The sequence below is a fragment of the Hemiscyllium ocellatum genome, chromosome 12, assembly GCF_020745735.1.
Source record: "Hemiscyllium ocellatum isolate sHemOce1 chromosome 12, sHemOce1.pat.X.cur, whole genome shotgun sequence".
NCBI lineage: Eukaryota > Metazoa > Chordata > Chondrichthyes > Orectolobiformes > Hemiscylliidae > Hemiscyllium > Hemiscyllium ocellatum.
The window spans coordinates 101357143-101377427 of NC_083412.1; the positions used below are offsets into that span (position 1 = coordinate 101357143).

Below are 20285 nucleotides of genomic sequence, written 5' to 3' on the forward strand. Positions count from 1 at the left end.
ATGTCAATGCATGGGAGACCCTTGCTCAGAAGAAACTGACTTGGAGGAAGCTCCTATCCAAAAGGACCTAATTCTCTGACAACACCCAGCAGCAAACGGAAATACAGAAAAGGATTCGGAGAAAGGAATGCCAGGAATTTCAAGGCTAAGGACCAACTCCACCTCCCGGAAACACCTGCCCAAGGTGTGGTTGGAGCATTGGGCCTATCAGCTACACAAGACCCACAGAGCCCAGGACCAGTGACACGGAATTTCCCCGATGGGTAATCAGGCTCATTAGTGAGTGATTGCCACCACTGATTTAATGATGAAATAAAGTAAAATTAAACAAAATAAAATGCTATAATGGTGAGAAAAGGTATACAAACAGATCAAGCCCAATAGGCCATAGTGTGGAACATTACCACAGTGCACAGATATCCCAGAGCAGGAAATGGAAGACTCAAAGGATGACCTTTCCCCTTTGACAAAGGAAAAGTTGCCTCTTGAATGTAACGCTCAGAGATTAGGTGCAATTGAGCACAGAGGACTCCCAAAAACAGCAGGGTCTCCACATAGCTTCAGGTCAGAACTCAAAACCCTGTCAGTACCAGTTAATAAACCTTTTACAGAGGACCAGGACGCTGACCAGGATCACAGTCAGGTCACATTTGTGAAGTTGGGGGTCAGATTTGTGAAGTTGGGGGTCAGATTTGTGAAGTCGGGGGTCAGATTTGCACCGTCTGATCAATCAAGACATTAGCTCTCAATAAACAGCATGTAATTAAAAAGTTAGGCACTTCAACTATAATGTGACACTGTTGGGAAAATATGTTAGTTATTTTTATCAGGAAGCATGGATTTAGCTTTGAATAAATTTATCTGCTGAACTGAACGAAGGTTATATTTCGTTTTGAGATTGCGCAGCCAGGTTTAAACATTTAGTTAGGAATTAAAACACTTGACTTACCAAACTTAATAATCCACTGAGAATGTGGCGTGTAACAGTAATTTGTAGATTAAAGTTCCAACTGTTTGTAACTCAGTGAGAGTTTTTGACCTGCTCCTCCCATACGCGAGTAAGCCACCTATAACGTGGACTTGGATTGCTGAAGTTGAATCTGATATTTAATACTGTCCACTTTGTTCAGGAGACCCTGAAACCATTGACTTCAGAACACCGATTCCTTCAACCCCTCTTCTACTGCATGTTGATACTGAAACTTTTTGTTTCTTTATTCATTCATGGGAAGAGGGCGTCGCTGGCTGGGTCAGCACCGACAGCCCATCCCTAATTGCCCAGAAGGTGGTTAAGAGTCAATCCCGTTGCTGTGGGTCTGGAGTTACGTGTAGGCCAGACCGGGTAAGGAAGGCAGTTTCCTTCCCTCAAGGACATTAAATGAACCAGATGGGTTTTCCCGACAATGGTTTCGTGGTCATTGTCAGATTCTTAATTCCAGATTTTTATTGAATTCAAATTCCACCACCTGCTGTAGCAGGATTCAGGCCCAGGTCCCCAGGACACGACCTGGATCTCTGGGTTAAAGGTCCAGTGATAACACCACACAGCCATCCCCACCCCTTCCCTGTACTCACATTAAACCATTCAGAACTTCTGCTCTCCTGCCCGGACTGTTCTGCAGACTGCACTGCTTTTCTCACTGGCTATTCCTCCCTGAATGACCGACATAGTCAGAGCTTCGGGATGGCTCTCGGTGCAGGTACAGTTTACAGCATTTAAAAGACATTTGGACAATTACGTGAATAGGAAAACTTTAGAGTTATGGGCCAAACGCAGTTAAATGGGACTAGTTTGGGAAAGGTGGTCAGCATGGATGAGTTGGACCGAAGGGTCTGTTTCTGTGTTGTATGAACCTATGACTCTAAGAAGTCCGGTACCTGTCTCCCCATGTCACAGGACACTTCGCTGCTGTGCAACCTAATTTCTCTCTCTCTTAGGCATTGTTTCTAAATCTTATTGTAAGTAAATTTCTGGACAACTGTGCACCATGCATACAACTTACAAATGGAATGAAACCTTCACACACAAACCTTAACACATACAAAGAGAAATGCAAACCAAACGTAAATCCACATCTGGTTCAGTTTACTACAGAACCCAAGCTTCCAAATTTATAACAATAACAATAAAACATCATGAGCCTTCATGAAAAGTGACTCAGTAACTGGGGACGCTGATTGAGGATGATCACTGGTTAGTGAATCAGTTACTAGGATGCAGGTTGAGATTACCACTGGCAGAATGAAGGTGAGAAATGATGATGTTTTTACACGATTATTGGAAGAGTAATTGATATATCTCACTTCATTTTAAGGACTATTGAATCAACAGTACAATGACTAGGAAGAATGTAGGGGAGGAATAAGACAATGGAATTGGAGGGCACAGGGATAGTAGATGAACGGCCTCGCCCAGTGTTGAAATGACAATCGCACTTCAGGCTGGGAGAAGGGGGCTCTGTTTGGGGTCAGTGGCCCAGCATCTGACCTCACTCCCAAGAGGACAGGACTTGACCGTCGGCAAATCAAACCCCCACAATTTCCAGCACCTTCTGTCCACGGGAACAGAGTGGGAAACCAGAGAGTTTCAGGCTCAGTTCGAGGTAACCCTTCTTCCAGACTGTAGGGGCCTTACCTGCTGTTTGAGAGAATTCAATGACACAAAGGTCAGATCGGAGTTCTTTGTGACTTCTTCCAACTGAGGGTCAAATAACTGGAACCCAATTTCAGACAAGTTGTGAACACACACTTGCAGATATTTCCTGCAGAACGAGAGAGAGAGAGAGATGCATTATGCAGAGGAGACCCACTGGAACAAATCAAAATACTCAGTATAGCCAGTAACACAAATTTGACCATACGAGTCTATGTTGTTCCATTATATAACATTATACAAGGACAAATATATTTCCTCATCTCTGTCTTAAATGAGCGACTCACATTCTGAGATTATGCCCTTTGAGCCTAGACTCTCCCACAAGGAGAAATAACCTTTCTACAGCATCTAGACAATAAGGTTCCCTCTTGTTCTTCTAAAGCTGAATGAGTACAGGCCCAACCACTCATCTCTCCTCAAAACAACCCCTCCCTGCTCAGGTTCAGCTGAGGGAACCTTCTATGGACTGCCTCGAATACCAGAATAGAGGAGCAGGAGCCTGCGAGAATACAGCAAGCCACACAGCATCAGGACTTGGAGAAGGGTTACACCCTAAAATGTCGACTCCTCTTCCTCCTGACGCTGCCTGCCTGGCTGGCTGTGTTCTCCCAGCCTCCTGCCTTTCCATCTTGGATTCCAGCATCTGCAGATTCTTTCTGCCCCTAATACGCCTCTCCCCCCAGGTCTAACTCCCCCTCTCCCCTCCGGCTCCGTCCCCACTCTCCCCCTCTCCCACCCCCCCCCCAGCTCCGTCCCCCACTCTCCCCCTCTTGCTCCCCCCCACCCCCCTGGCTCCGTCCCCACTCTTCCCCACCCCGGCCCCGGCCCCGGCCCCGTCCCCCCTCCCCCCCGGCTCCCCCTCCACTCTCCCCCCGTCCCCACTCTCCCCCTCTCCCCCACTCTCCCCCCGTCCCCACTCTCCCCCTCTCCCCCACTCTCCCCCCGTCCCCACTCTCCCCCCGTCCCCACTCTCCCCCTCTCGCTCTCCCCCCGTCCCCACTCTCCCCCTCTCGCTCTCCCCCCCGTCCCCACTCTCCCCCTCTCGCTCTCCCCCCGTCCCCACTCTCCCCCTCTCGCTCTCCCCCCCGTCCCCACTCTCCCCCTCTCCCCCACCCTGGCCCCGTCCCCCCTCTCCCCCTCTCCCCCACCCTGGCCCCGTCCCCCCTCCCCCCCGGCTCCCCCTCCACTCTCACCCCGTCCCCCCTCTCCCCCACCCCGGCCCCGTCCCCCCTCCCCCCCGGCTCCCCCTCCACTCTCCCCCCGTCCCCACTCTCCCCCTCTCGCTCTCCCCCCGTCCCCACTCTCCCCCTCTCCCCCACCCTGGCCCCGTCCCCCCTCTCCCCCTCTCCCCCACCCTGGCCCCGTCCCCCCTCCCCCCCGGCTCCCCCTCCACTCTCACCCCGTCCCCCCTCTCCCCCACCCCGGCCCCGTCCCCCCTCCCCCCCGGCTCCCCCTCCACTCTCCCCCCGTCCCCACTCTCCCCCTCTCGCTCTCCCCCCCGTCCCCACTCTCCCCCTCTCGCTCTCCCCCCGGCTCCAATTACAACTAATCCCCAGTTTCTCCTATCCCTCCCCCCATTCAGTCAACATTCCCAAAGACTGGAATGAGCATAAGGAAGGGCTTTACCTTCGGCCTGATGACAGAAGCAAGTGTTTAGCACTGAAGGGAATGTTGAAGGTCAAGGAGACCAGCGAAGAGTAAATGGACCACGGGCAGTCGATGGTGATCTGTATTACACAACCAGAGAGCTGTTATCAACATGACCACAACACAGGGACAGACCACCAGAGACAGCCCAGAACCCCCCCCAAACCCAACAGCCCATCCCCAACATACACAAATTGACAGACCCCACACCCAACATCATCCCAAATCTGAGCTGACATTTCCCTACCATCCCAAACCAAACTCAACAACCCCACCTAACCCACTACTAACATGTGAACGCTCCCTGAAATGATAGCCACACAGTCTGTAAGCCCCCCCACCCCATGAACCAACAGCCTGTTCCAGGTGGCAGAGGGAGAATGGGTAATTGAACATCAGGTTTGGAGCAGAGGGAGGAATGGTGGAATGTGGGGAGTGACAGGAGACGTCAGGCCTGAGCTTACAGGAGGGGTTTGGGAAACAGTACCAGAAGTGTTGAGACCCACTTCCCTTGCCAACCACCCCTTCCCTATCTCCCGCCCCAACAACTGCCCTCCCCCTCCCGGTTCCTCTGACAACATTCCATTTTCCACCCACCCTCCCCCCACACACACCCACACACACACACACAGACCCCCATAGAGTCCCCTCACCACCCCACCCAGCCCAGCTGTTGCCCTCTCCCTCTGATTGACCTTCTGCTCGATAGAGGTCATACACGGGCTCTCCAATTTAGTTTTGTCGAGTCCTCTGCGAGCTGCTTTTATCTCAGTGCTGGGTCTCTCCGAGTCGGGGGGTGTTGGCAGTGTGGATGGCAGGTGACAGATGACACGCAATTCAAACTCTATCTGATGGTAGGCAGCAGCCAGGGGCAGAGAGATACTGGTAATCTTTCCAGATGATTGGATGGATAACGGAGCCTCAGAGACTTTGTCTATTTAAAAAAGAAAGAACAGTTCCCTTAAACTCAAATTATAAAAACTATCATTTGAGCTGGGAGCTTGGAAAACCGCTCACCCCCCTGTCATTTAAATTGTTAATGCAGCAATCCTGTACTCCTAGGAAACAAACACAATGCTGTCAGGGACAGAATAAAGCTCACTCTACACTGTCGTCCATCTCACATACCCAGGACAGGGAAAGCATGGGGTTAGATATAGAGTAAAGCTCCCTCTACATTGTCCCCCATCAAACACTCCCAGGAAAGGTGAAAAGTCATGCTTCAGTACTGTCAGCTCTCATATTCTTCATGTGTTCTGTTCTTATTTAATATTATGTTTGCTCCTTTATGTTACTTTCATTTGTAACTACAACAGTACAATGGAACTCAGGGCCTGACTGGACCAGACCAGGCACAGAGGTTCGGTCTGTGAGACACTGCCTGAGTACAAGCTGCCAGACAATGTCCCACAGCTGCTCCCGTATACCCACCCAGTCTCCGGGGATCCGATCAGTGACTCACTCACCCCAACTGTTGGTCGAGACTGTGGCAGTGCTGCTGGCTGAGTGCAGGATTGGCAGTGTGTCAGTGATACTGAGCTGCAGTGCGTCTCCATTCTTTACAGAGTAATGGCCTGTCTGGATGGTGAACTTCACTTGTTGAGAAATACCTGCCAGGAGGTTGTCTGAATAAAAGGGAGACAGACAGTTATTACTCAGCACAGGCTATTCAACACGAGCCGACTGCAATAACTCCGCGGGAACAGTCACATCACCCTGGATTCAAACATAATTCACACATTCAACCGAGTCAGATGGTGGACAGTTCAAATCTCCTCAAGAGACAAAAGCACAAAAGTCTGGTTGATTGCACAGTGAAATACTGAGGGAGAGCCGCACCGTCAGAGGGTCAGCGCTGAGGGAGAGCCGCACCGTCAGAGGGTCAGCGCTGAGGGAGAGCCGCACCGTCAGAGGGTCAGCGCTGAGGGAGAGCCGCACCGTCAGAGGGTCAGCGCTGAGGGAGAGCCGCACCGTCAGAGGGTCAGCGCTGAGGGAGAGCCGCACCGTCAGAGGGTCAGCGCTGAGGGAGAGCCGCACCGTCAGAGGGTCAGCGCTGAGGGAGAGCCGCACCGTCAGAGGGTCAGCGCTGAGGGAGAGCCGCACCGTCAGAGGGTCAGCGCTGAGGGAGAGCCGCACCGTCAGAGGGTCAGCGCTGAGGGAGAGCCGCACCGTCAGAGGGTCAGCGCTGAGGGAGAGCCGCACCGTCAGAGGGTCAGCGCTGAGGGAGAGCCGCACCGTCAGAGGGTCAGCGCTGAGGGAGAGCCGCACCGTCAGAGGGTCAGCGCTGAGGGAGAGCCGCACCGTCAGAGGATCAGCGCTGAGGGAGAGCCGCACCGTCAGAGGATCAGTACTGAGGGAGAGCCGCACCGTCAGAGGATCGGTGCTGAGGGAGAGCCGCACTGTCAGAGGGTTGGTGCTGAGGGAGTGCAGCACTGTCAGGGGGTCAGTGCTGAGGGAGTGTCACACTGTCAGAGGGTCAGTATTGAGGGGATACCGCACTGCCAGAGGGTCAGTACTGAGAGAGTGTCGCACTGTCAGAGGGTCAGTACTGAGAGAGTGTCGCACTGTCAGAGGGTCAGCACTGAGGGAGTGCAACACTGTCAGAGGGTCGGTGCTGAGGGAGTGTCGCACTGTCAGAGGGTCAGTACTGAGGGAGTGCTGCACTGTCAGAGGGTCAGTACTGAGGGAGTGCTGCACTGTCAGAGGGTCAGTACTGAGAGAGTGCCGCACTGTCAGAGGGTCAGCACTGAGGGAGAGCCGCACTGTCAGAGGGTTGGTGCTGAGGGAGTGCAGCACTGTCAGGGGGTCAGTGCTGAGGGAGTGTCACACTGTCAGAGGGTCAGTATTGAGGGGATACCGCACTGCCAGAGGGTCAGTACTGAGAGAGTGTCGCACTGTCAGAGGGTCAGTACTGAGAGAGTGTCGCACTGTCAGAGGGTCAGCACTGAGGGAGTGCCACACTGTCAGAGGGTCGGTGCTGAGGGAGTGTTGCACTGTCAGAGGGTCAGTACTGAGGGAGTGCTGCACTGTCAGAGGGTCAGTACTGAGGGAGTGCTGCACTGTCAGAGGGTCAGTACTGAGAGAGTGCCGCACTGTCAGAGGGTCAGTACTGAGGGAGTGCCGCACTGTCAGAGGGTCAGCACTGAGGGAGTGCCACACTGTCAGAGGGTCGGTGCTGAGGGAGTGTCGCACTGTCAGAGGGTCAGTACTGAGAGAGTGCCGCACTGTCAGAGGGTCAGCACTGAGGGAGTGCCGCACTGTCAGAGGGTCAGTACTGAGGGAGTGCCGCACTGTCAGAGGGTCAGTACTGAGGGAGTGCCGCACTGCACCCACCTCTCTCAGGCGATTTATTTCAGTGCTGAAGAAGATGGAGCCTTCCCCTTGTTTGAGTCAATTGGCTCTACCCTCTGAGAACCCTCACCTCACAGTGACCCTCTCAGACACCCCTCACCTCACAGTGACCCTCTCAGACACCCCTCTCCTCACAGTGACCCTCTCAGACACCCCTCTCCTCACAGTGACCCTCTCAGACACCCCTCACCTCACAGTGACCCTCTCAGACACCCCTCTCCTCACCGCGACCCTCTTAGAAAACTGGGTGTATACTCCCTAGAGCTTTGAAAAGTGACAGATGATTTAATTGAAACCACTCACAGGACATGATAGGGTGGATGAATTCAGAACAGACCCTTCAGCCCACTAGGTCAGTGCTGACCATGATACCATTCTAAATTAATGTTCTCTGCTTGCCTATCTCTATTCCCTGCCCATACCTGTCAGAATTGTATATAATTCTAGATGGCCCTTCAGCCTCCAATTCTGTAGAAAAAGCAATCTCAGTTGTCTTATCTCTTCTTATAAATAACACCCTCCAAACCAGGCAACATCCCGGTATAACCTCCATTGCATCCTCTCCAAAGCCTCCACATGCTTCCTGTTGGGTGGTGACCAGAACGGTACACAGTACTCCACTGTGGCCTAACTAAAGGTGTATACAGCTGCAACAGGAATTGATGTGAATGTGCCCACATGATGTGGACAGACGGGATCCCCTGGCTGCAGTGTTTTAAACCTGGGGACAGAAATGGACTACCCTGACCCTGAAATAAAGACTGAAACAAGAAGGAATTTCTTCACTCAGGGGGTGGCCAATCTTTGGGTCCCTCTACCTCAGGAGAGCTGTGGAAGCTCAGTAAAGGAGCAGGTTTAAGACAGAGATCAACAGATTGTTGGAAAACAATGACACAAAGGGGTATGGATATCGTGAGGAAAAGTGGCAGAGATTGTGGCTGTGACCCAACTGAATATCAGAGCAGGTTGGACAGCCTCAATAATCTACTCATGTTCCACTTTCAATTAAATTCCAAAAGACTCACCGGTCAGTGGCTCTACTTTGAGCTGAGGTTCCTGAGAATATACTTCGTATTGAATGATAGGATAGATGTGAGGAAGACTGAACTGCACTACTCCCATGGAGGCAGAGAGCTGGCGCAGGGTGTAGATCCCAGCTTCCTTCGCCTACACAAAAAAATTACATGGAATGAGGCTCCAACAAAACACAGCAATGTACTCCCAACCAGGCACCAACCGCATGGCACTGCAACATGATCCTGCATACATCTGAAGGACCAAACACTCACTGGGGGACAGTCCCACACACACATTGACCCCTCACTGTGGGGACAGTCCCACACACACACTGACTCTCACTGTGGGGACAGTCCCACACACACACTGACCTTCACTGGGATACAGTCCCACACACACACTGACCCTCACTGGGGGGACAATGCCACACACACACTGACCCTCACTGGGGGGACAATGCCACACACACACTGACCCTCACTGTGGGGACAGTCCCACACACACACTGACCCTCACTGTGGGGACAGTCCCACACACACACTGACCCTCACTGGGATACAGTCCCACACACACACTGACCTTCACTGGGATACAGTCCCACACACACACTGACCCTCACTGGGGGGGACAATGCCACACACACACTGACCCTCACTGGGGGGACAGTCCCACACACACACTGACCCTCACTGGGGGGACAGTCCCACACACACACTGACCCTCACTGGGGGGGACAATGCCACACACACACTGACCCTCACTGGGGGGACAATGCCACACACACACTGACCCTCACTGTGGGGACAGTCCCACACACACACTGACCCTCACTGTGGGGACAGTCCCACACACACACTGACCCTCACTGGGATACAGTCCCACACACACACTGACCTTCACTGGGATACAGTCCCACACACACACTGACCCTCACTGGGGGGGACAATGCCGCACACACACTGACCCTCACTGGGGGGACAGTCCCACACACACACTGACCCTCACTGTGGGGACAGTCCCACACACACACTGACCCTCACTGGGATACAGTCCCACACACACACTGACCTTCACTGGGATACAGTCCCACACACACACTGACCCTCACTGGGGGGGACAATGCCGCACACACACTGACCCTCACTGGGGGGACAGTCCCACACACACACTGACCCTCACTGGGGGGACAGTCCCACACACACACTGACCCTCACTGGGGGGACAGTCCCACACACACACTGACCCTCACTGGGATACAGTCCCACACACACACTGACCCTCACTGGGGGGACAGTCCCACACACACACTGACCCTCACTGGGGGGACAGTGCCACACACACACTGACCCTCACTGGGGGGACAGTGCCACACACACACTGACCCTCACTGGGGGGACAGTGCCACACACACACTGACCCTCACTGGGGGGACAGTGCCACACACACACTGACCCTCACTGGGGGGACAGTGCCACACACACACTGACCCTCACTGGGGGGACAGTGCCACACACACACTGACCCTCACTGGGGGGACAGTGCCACACACACACTGACCCACACTGGGGGGACAGTGCCACACACACACTGACCCACACTGGGGGGACAGTGCCACACACACACTGACCCACACTGGGGGGACAGTGCCACACACACACTGACCTTCACTGTGGGGACAGTCCCACACACACACTGACCCTCACTGGGGGGACAGTGCCACACACACACTGACCCTCACTGGGGGGGACAGTGCCACACACACACTGACCCTCACTGGGGGGACAGTGCCACACACACACTGACCCTCACTGGGGGGACAGTGCCACACACACACTGACCCACACTGGGGGGACAGTGCCACACACACACTGACCCACACTGGGGGGACAGTGCCACACACACACTGACCTTCACTGTGGGGACAGTCCCACACACACACTGACCTTCACTGGGATACAGTCCCACACACACACTGACCTTCACTGGGATACAGTCCCACACACACACTGACCCTCACTGGGATACAGTCCCACACACACACTGACCCTCACTGGGGGGACAGTGCCACACACACACTGACCCCTCACTGGGGGGACAGTGCCACACACACACTGACCCCTCACTGGGGGGGGACAATGCCCCACACACACTGACCCCTCACTGGGGGGGGACAATGCCCCACACACACACTGACCCCTCACTGGGGGGGGACAATGCCACACACACACTGACCCCTCACTGGGGGGACAGTGCCACACACACACTGACCCCTCACTGGGGGGGGGGACAATGCCACACACACACTGACCCCTCACTGGGGGGACAGTGCCACACACACACTGACCCCTCACTGGGGGGGAACAATGCCACACACACACTGACCCCTCACTGGGGGGACAGTGCCACACACACACTGACCCCTCACTGGGGGGGGACAATGCCACACACACACTGACCCCTCACTGGGGGGGGGACAGTGCCACACACACACTGACCCCTCACTGGGGGGACAGTGCCACACACACACTGACCCCTCACTGGGGGGGGGACAGTGCCACACACACACTGACCCCTCACTGGGGGGACAGTGCCACACACACACTGACCCCTCACTGGGGGGACAATGCCACACACACACTGACCCCTCACTGGGGGGGGACAATGCCACACACACACTGACCCCTCACTGGGGGGACAGTCACGGACACACACACACACACACACACACCCTCACTGGTGGACAGTCCCACACACACACTGACCCTCACTGGGCAGTACAGGGTTCTTTGTGCTGATTGCTCTCATCACTTTCTCGGTGGTCGTGGCACTGTCACCCATAAAATGTCCCCTAACTAGTGAGTGATCTGCTGGTGACTGCTGATTGCTGACTGATCTCTGTGTCCCCTGTGATTGCTGCACCCCCTCTGCTACCTCTGGCTGTTGTTCTGATTTCAGGTGGACACCTGCCTTTCCCCCACTCAGGGGCTCTTTGTCTCTCTTTCTCCAGCTATCCCCTCCACAGCCAGCGGCCCCCAGCCCAGCTCCTCCCTAACTGGGTTATACAAAGACCAATACGGAATTGTTGCCAGCAGGGTGGAAAGGCACTGGCCTGAGTGCTGAAGTGGATGGTGTTGGCTCCTGGCTGCAGCAGGATATTGGGGGCGCGTAAGGAGTGTGCAGCATCGTCCAGAGGCAGTTCCGAGGGTCGCTCGAGGGAGCTGCTGCTCTCCTGCCTCCGCAGCAGTAGGTGCATGTTCTTGCAGATAATGCCGCTGGAGTTGAGTGAGCTGTCTGACAGGCTCCGGTCATAAAGCTCATACAGCTCCACGGAAGGCTGGTTGTTCCGGGGGAAGGCGTGGCCACTGGGCTCACTTGGGAACAGGAAGATCCCACTCATATTGCGATTGCGGCTCCCAAACTCGCTGCTTCTCTTGGATGGGTCTTTGCTCACAGTGAGGTGCAGGTGAATGGAGAGTTGATCTAGGTGCATGGGGAGAGGCATGAGGCTGTTGACAGTGAGCTCAATGTCCAGGTACCCTCCGACATGCACCACAGCACACGCTGGACTGAAGCATAACCTCTTCAGTTGGACAAAGCCATCCATGGGCAGCACCAACCAGTCACCTGAAAACAGAGAGCACAGCACGGCAGTTACAATGTACGATAACTCTCTCCCCCAACCCAAACACACCCCAGAGCTGCCCACCTAACCCAACCCCAGTGACTCCTCTCATCAAACAGGGAGGTGTGATTCCTCTCTGCGGTTGGACGGTAGATGTTTCCCGGCCTTACCTTGCCCATTAGCTGGCCGCTGAGCCAGATCCAGAATCTCCTGGCAGAAGTGGACACGCTCTGCGTCCATCAGATTCCCATCACTCGCCAACAGGCTGCTGGTCTGCAGGTAACTGTGAAACCGGATTAAGGGAGAGTCGCAGAACAAGACACGGGACAGAAAGTCCAAAATCCTGCAGCTCCCAGCCACTCTCTGAACTCCAACACGATCACACATTTCAACAGAACTCACATTACGACACCATTGAACAGTGAGTGAATTTTTTGCTAGAAGTACAGTCAATTTACAACATCAGCAGGTCATTACGCCCAGCTGGTGTATGTTTTACAGAAGCTTCCTTACTCCCATCCTGGTTCATCTTCCCCATGAGGTATAAGATGTAGGAGCAGATCTGTAGGCCATTCAGCCCACTGAGTCTGTTCTCCCATTCAGTGAGGTTTTGACTGATCTCCATTTTCCTGCCTTTTCTCTATTACCCAGATTCCCTTCCTGATTAAAAATCTGTCGATCTGAGTCTTGAATTAACATATCCAGCTAATTCTGCCCCAGACCCCAATGTTTCAGGCACAGGTCAAGCAGTAATAATGATCACACTGACACTGACAGGAGGGAGATCAGGAAGCTTTCTCCAGCCACTCTGCTCATGTGGACTCAGTCCCAGTAGCTCCACATCCCTGGTCTCCAAGTCAGCAATCTAATGCTCACCAACAAATACCAAACTACACTAATCCCACGGTAGTAGTTTGGTGCACTGACTTTTACACCGCTGAGGCCAAACGCCAGCTCGGGGACACCCCTTCCTACTGCCCCCTTGACCATGACCCCACATCCCACCACCAAACCATCATCTCCCAGACATCACCTCAGGGGATCTCCCATCCACCGCCTACCTCATAGTCCCACAACTCCGCACCACCTGTTTCTACCTCCTGCCCAAAATCCACAAACCTGAGACCCATTGTCTCAGCCTGCTCCTGCCCCACCGAACTCATCTCCTCATACCTCGACACGGTCCTGTCCCCCTTAGTCCAAGAACTCCCCACCTACGTTCGGGACACCACCCACGCCCTCCACCTCCTCCAGGATTTTCGCTCCCCCGGTCCCCAACGCCTTATCTTCACCATGGACATCCAGTCCCTGTACACCTCCATCCCCCATCACGAAGGACTCAAAGCCCTCCGCTTCTTCCTTTCCCGCCGCACCAACCAGTACCCTTCCACTGACACCCTCCTTCGACTGACTGAACTGGTCCTCACCCTGAACAACTTCTCTTTCCAATCCTCCCACTTCCTCCAAACCAAAGGAGTTGCCATGGGCACCCGCATGGGCCCCAGCTATGCCTGTCTCTTCATAGGATATGTGGAACAGTCCATCTTCCGCAGCTACACTGGCATCACCCCCCACCTTTTCCTCCGCTACATCGATGACTGTATCGGCACTGCCTCGTGTTCCACTTTACCAACACCTTCCACCCCGACCTCAAATTCACCTGGACTGTCTCAGACTCCTCCCTCCCCTTCCTAGACCTTTCCATTTCTATCTCGGGCGACCGAATCAACACGGACATCTACTATAAACCGACTGACTCCTACAGCTACCTAGACTACACCTCCTCCCACCCTGCCCCCTGTAAAAACGCCATCCCATATTCCCAATTCCTTCGTCTCCGCCGCATCTGCTCCCAGGAGAACCAGTTCCAACACCGTACAGCCCAGATGGCCTCCTTCTTCAAAGACCGCAGATTCCCCCCAGACGTGATCGACGATGCCCTCCACCGCATCTCCTCCACTTCCTGCTCCTCCACCCTTGAGCCCCGCCCCTCCAACCGCCACCAGGACAGAACCCCACTGGTTCTCACCTACCACCCCACCAACCTCCAGATACAGCGTATCATCCGCCGTCATTTCCGCCACCTCCAAACGGACCCCACCACCAGGGATATATTTCCCTCCCCTCCCCTATCAGTGTTCCGAAAAGACCACTCCCTCCGTGACTCCCTCGTCAGGTCCACACTCCCCACCAACCCAACCTCCACTCCCTGCACCTTCCCCTGCAACCGCAAGAAATGCAAAACTTGCGCCCACACCTCCCCCCTTACTTCCCTCCAAGGCCCCAAGGGATCCTTCCATATCCGCCACAAATTCACCTGCACCTCCACACACATCATCTATTGCATCCGCTGCACCCGATGTGGCCTCCTCTATATTGGGGAGACAGGCCGCTTACTTGCAGAACGCTTCAGGGAACACCTCTGGGACACCTGGACCAACCAACCCAACCACCCCGTGGCTCAACACTTCAACTCCCCCTCCCACTCCGCCAAGGACATGCAGGTCCTTGGACTCCTCCATCGCCAGAACATAACAACACGACGGTTGGAGGAAGAGCGCCTCATCTTCTGCCTGGGAACCCTCCAACCACAAGGGATGAACTCAGAGTTCTCCAGTTTCCTCATTTCCCCTCCCCCCACCTTGTCTCAGTCGAATCCCTCGAACTCAGCACCACCTTCCTAACCTGCAATCTTCTTCCTGACCTCTCTGGCCCCACCCCACTCCGGCCTATCGCCCTTACCTTGACTTCCTTCCACCTATCGCATCTCCATCGCCCCTCTCCCAAGTCCTTCCTCCCTACCTTTTATCTTAGCCAGCTGGACACACTTTCCTCATTCCTGATGAAGGGCTTATGCCCGAAACGTCAAATTTCCTGCTCCTTGGATGCTGCCTGACCTGCTGCGCTTTTCCAGCAACACACTTTCACATCAGAACTTATTCCAATCATTTCCCTACCGAAGTCACACTAAAGAAGAGTACAGCACAGGAATAAACGAATCCCTTCTGCCTGCCCTTGGTCCATCTCCCTCCATTCTGTGTTTATCTACAAGTCTCCGAAATGCCCATTACATATCAGCCTCCAACACCACCCAGCAGTGTGCTCCAGACTCCTCCCACTCCCCTTTTAAAAGACATGCCCCTCACATCTCCTTTGAACTTGCCCCCTCTCATTTAAATGCATGCCCCTAGTTTTAGACATTTCAACTCTGGAAGCAAGATTCTGCCCATCAACCCTATCTACACATCTCATATTTTTATAAACTTCTGTCAAGTCTCCCCTCAGCCTCCACTGCTCCAGAGAAAACAACCTGTGGTTTTCTAGCCTCTCCTTATCGCTCATACCCTCTAATCCAGGCAGCATCCTGGGAAACCTCTTCTGCACCCTCTCCAAAGCCTCCACATCCTCCCTGTAATATGGTGACCCCGAACTGAACTCAATACTCTACATGAGGCCCAAACAAAGTCTTATAAAACTGCAGCATGCCGTCCTGATTCTTGTACTCAAGTCCCTGACCAATAAAGGCAAGCATGTCATACCCCTTCTTTCCCACCCTATCTACTTGCGTGCCCACTTTCAGGGAGCTATGGACTTGAACCCCAAGATCCCTCTGTCCATCAATGCTGTTCAGGGTCCTGCCATTAACTGTATACTTTTCCCTAACATTTGATCTCCCAAAGTGTAGCACCTCACACTACCCGGGTTAAACTCCATCTGCCATTTCTCTGCCCATATCTGCAACTGATCCAGATCTTGCTGTATACTTTGACAACCTTCGACACTATCCACAACTCCACTGATGTTTCTACCATTTACAAACTTACTAACCCACCCATCCACATTTTCATCCAAGTTGTTCACATATATCACAAAATCCTGCTGAACATTAACTAATCTGGCACTTCACCTACGGCCACTGGAGTATTAAGTATCTTGGCCAGCACCCAGCGATCTCCTCCCTGCCACCCATAGCAGCCTCAGCGAGTTGGCAGATGATTTTAGTTGGGGTTTGGAGGAGGGGGGAGGGTAATTGAGACAGAGTGGATGAGCTGAGAGAGCTGGGTGTGGTTATGAGTTGATAGTGTGACCGTGTTTGTGAGCAATGTCCCTGACAGACAACGGAGTTCCAGAAGGATACTTTTGGGTCTGCTGAAGCTGTTTCTGACACTCAGCCAGTTGTTTCCTGGTATGGGCGGTTAGCAAGCTCCAGCCCTCAGTCTGGTACGTCTTCAGTGCCTCCTGGAGATACAGTGACGCTTTCTGAGGCTCCCCTTTATGCCTATAAACAGAGAAACAAAATGACCAAATTCTAGACCATTAAACCAAGAAGAAATTACTTTTATAGCAGAGCGGGATTTCAGAATTCTGGCTCATCCCCATTCCCCCAAGTCGTGTTAATCTCTTTCCACCCCAGAGCAGTTTACACCAGCTCAGAGAGCTTCTTGAAGATTGACTGGAGGACTGGCGTGGGGCAATCCCGGGTGAGTCAATGTGAATTCTGGGGGAAGTTTGGGGTAAACAGACAGAGTCTGTGTGATCATGGCTCTCAGATCTCACAGTCATCACCATCAGGGGATTGCAGGCAGCCCATGCAGGGTCATCACTCGTTGGAAGGCGGCAGAGGTAACAATTTTGAGTTCAGTGATGGCCTGAGTAAGAGTCAGTGGATCCAAAACATTAACAGATGCTGCCAGATCTGCTGCGCTGCTCCAGTAATTTCTGTTTTTGTTTCGATATTTAGCATCTGTAGTTCTTTGTTTTATTTTATAGGTTTAACTTTCCTACAGGGGCAAAAGTGAGTACTGCAGGTGCTGGAAATCAGAGTATAGATCAGTGTGGTGCTGGAAAAGCACAGCAGGTCAGGCAGCATCCGAGGAGCAGGAAAATTGACATTGCAGGCAGGAACCCTTCACCAGGAATGGAGAGTGGAGCTAGGAGTTGGGAGGGAAGGGGGTGGGGAGACACCGGAAGCTGGGGAGGGAGGGGTGAGGGGAAGCTCTATGGACATCTCTCCCTTTCCAACAGCCAGCTATTCATTCCCCCTTCGGCCTGAACCATTCCTGACACACCGAGACTGTCACTCTGCTCCATTCGGTCACAGAGACCACAGCAGGAAGCCCAGGCCAGCGCGCGTTGGGATAGCTCCTTCTAGAACATTCCATACGTACATGTAGAAATCCGCAAGATCCTTCCCTAGTAGCTGAGCCGAGCGGTTCTGTCCAATGGTTTTGTACATATCGAAGGCAGTGAGAGACAGCTCCTAGAGGCACCGAGAAGACAGACAGAGATTACTGAATAGACAAACACAACGGCCACGCAGCCTATCCCCATCTCCCCACACCCACCCATGCCCAGGATCACCCTGTACCCTCCACCCCCACACAAGTGATCACCCTGTGCCACTTACTCCCAGATCTTTCCTGTATCCATTCCCAAAGGTCCATACACCCAGCATCCCTTACCCTATCAACTCATCTCGAGTGGCGCTCACACTGACACTAACAGCCCCAACACCATTCAGAGCTGCCGAGAGATGATGATGATTAAACTGAAAGGACAGGAGGATGATTGGGAACACAGAGTTCAGCTCGTTCTGGGCACTGTGCTGCCTGTTAGCTGTCTGAGTATGATCTGCACGTGCCCATCCTGGAGAAGTGACCAAGCTGCCAGCCAAGTCAGACTGTGGCACCAAAACACACACTGATCAAGCTCAGCATTTCTGACATACTCTAATCCCTACCCCATTGGCTGCAGCTACACAGTCCAGTGACAGGCACCGAGACAGAGAGAGAGCGCAAGCGAGAGAGAGAGAGATGCACGCACGCGCACACACAAGCACAGAGAGGGACACACAAAGACACGCACAGAAACTTCACGGGGCCTGGAGTCAATGTGGAGGACTCACATGTAACTCCCTCCTCACTATATATCACTGTGTCACCATCTCTGCTCGAACAGGGATTGCCATCATGGAGTATGAGACAGTCTGTTGGAGATTATGTGGGGTGAAGACCATGCCTTTGTTTTCCCTCAGTTTTGATTGTGGATTGAAATGGGAAAAAGAATGTGGAAGAACCAAAGACTGGTCGGAGTGTCAGAGTCCCACAGCATGGAGACAGGCCCTTTGGCCCAAACTGGTCCGTGCTGACCAAAATGCCCATCCACACTAACCCCATTTCCCTGCACTTGGCCCATATCCTTCTAAACCTGCCCTATCCATGTATTTATTCAAATGCCTTTTAAATGTTGATAAAGTACCCGCATCAACCACTTCCACTGGCAGCTCATTCCATCTGCGTACCACCCTCTGTGTAAAAAGGTTGTCCCTCAGGTTCCCTTTTATTCATTCCCCTCAAACCTTAAACTGATGCAACTAGTCCTCGATCCCACCCTGGGGAAAAAGACTGAGTGCATTTATCCTATCCATGCCTCTCATGATCTTGAACACTTGTATAAAGTCCCCCCTCAGGTCTCCTACACTCTAAAGAAAAAAGTCCTGGCTTGTCTAATCTCTCCCTAAAACGTACACAGTTGAGTCCTGGCAACATCCTTGTAAATCTCTCCTGCACTCATTCCAGTTTAATAACATCCTTCCCATAGCAAGGTGACCAAACCTGAGTACAGTACTCCAAGTGCGGTCTCACCAACGTCCTGTATAACTGCAACATAACTTGCTAACTTCTATACTCAATGCCCTGACTGGCGAAGGCCAGTGTGCCAAAACCCTCCTTCACTGTCCGGTCTACCTGGGACTCCACTTTCAGAGAACTGTGCACCTAAACTCCAAGGTCCCTCTGTCCCACTACACCCCTTAAAGCCCTACCATTCACCATGAAACTCCTACCTTGATTTGACTTTTCAAAATGCAACACCTCACACTTATCTATATAAGACTCCATTTGCCATTTCTCAGCCCACTTCCCAAGCTGATCAAGGTCCTGCTGCAATTTCTGATAGCCTTCCTCACTGTCCATGATATCACATATTTTAGTGTCATCAGCAAACGTATTAATCATGCCTTGTCCATTCTCATCCAAATCATTGATATCGATAACAAACAGCAATGGGCCCAGCACCGACCCTTGAGGCACTCCACTAGTCACAGGCCTCCAGTCCAACAAGCATCCTTCCACTATTATCCTCTGCTTCCTACCATCAAGCCAACTGTGAATCCAATTTGCCAGGTCCCTCTTGATTCCATGTGATCTAACCTTCCAGAGCAGTCTACCATGTGGAACCTTATTAAAGGCATTACTGAAATCCATATAGACTCTGTCTACCGCCCTGCCCTCTTCAACCTTCCTGGTCACTTCATCAAGAACACTAGCAAATTTGTGAGGCATAATCTCCCAGACACAAAGCTATGCTGACTATTCCTAATCAAACCCTGTCTTTCCAAATGCATGTATATCTTATCCCACAGAATCTTCTCCAGTAACTTACCCACCTCAGATGTTAAGCTGACTGGGTTATAGTTCCCAGGCTTTTCTTTGCAGCCCTTCTTGAATAAGTGCACAATATTCACTACCCACCAATCTTCCAGGACTCACCCGTGGCTAATGATGATGAAAATCTATCAGCCAGGGCCCCTACAATTTCTTCTCTGGCCTCTTGCAGTGTTCTTGGATCTATCCAGTCAGGATCTGGAAATTTATCCACCTTCATACATTCTGCTGAAGGTCAAAGGAACGGACTTCCTTTAGGCCAAAGGTATCTTTATTTCACTGCAGTGAGAAGAGACAGCTCCGGACTTTGTAATGTTGCAGTGACTTCTCACCATCCCATTCACACATTCCCAAGCTGTTCCACTACCTCCTCTGCTGTGGAATGGACTATCCCCAAGATATCACCGCTAACTTCCCCAAGATCCCCAGTCTTCATGTCTTTCTCCATGGTAAACAGAAGAGAAACATTCTTTGAGAACCTCCACCATCCCGTGCAGTTCCACACATCCAGGACCAGTGGTGAAGGATTACTGCACTGTTTTTAGAA

At 52.8% G+C, this 20285-nt stretch overlaps 1 protein-coding gene across 2 annotated transcripts in view; it reads right to left on the reverse strand.

Annotated features, from left to right (window-relative positions):
* Positions 1–20285, reverse strand: part of trappc10 (trafficking protein particle complex subunit 10) — an 88239-nt gene that overhangs the window by 15578 nt on the left and 52376 nt on the right. For both annotated transcript variants that reach the window (XM_060833874.1, XM_060833875.1), the window contains 9 exons: positions 17462–17553; positions 16432–16572; positions 12464–12576; positions 11781–12295; positions 8680–8821; positions 5770–5928; positions 4999–5237; positions 4283–4383; positions 2636–2762 (listed from right to left, as the gene is read on the reverse strand). In XM_060833874.1, the coding sequence (XP_060689857.1) occupies positions 2636–2762; positions 4283–4383; positions 4999–5237; positions 5770–5928; positions 8680–8821; positions 11781–12295; positions 12464–12576; positions 16432–16572; positions 17462–17553 (1629 nt within the window). The remainder of the gene's footprint in view (positions 1–2635; positions 2763–4282; positions 4384–4998; positions 5238–5769; positions 5929–8679; positions 8822–11780; positions 12296–12463; positions 12577–16431; positions 16573–17461; positions 17554–20285) is intronic.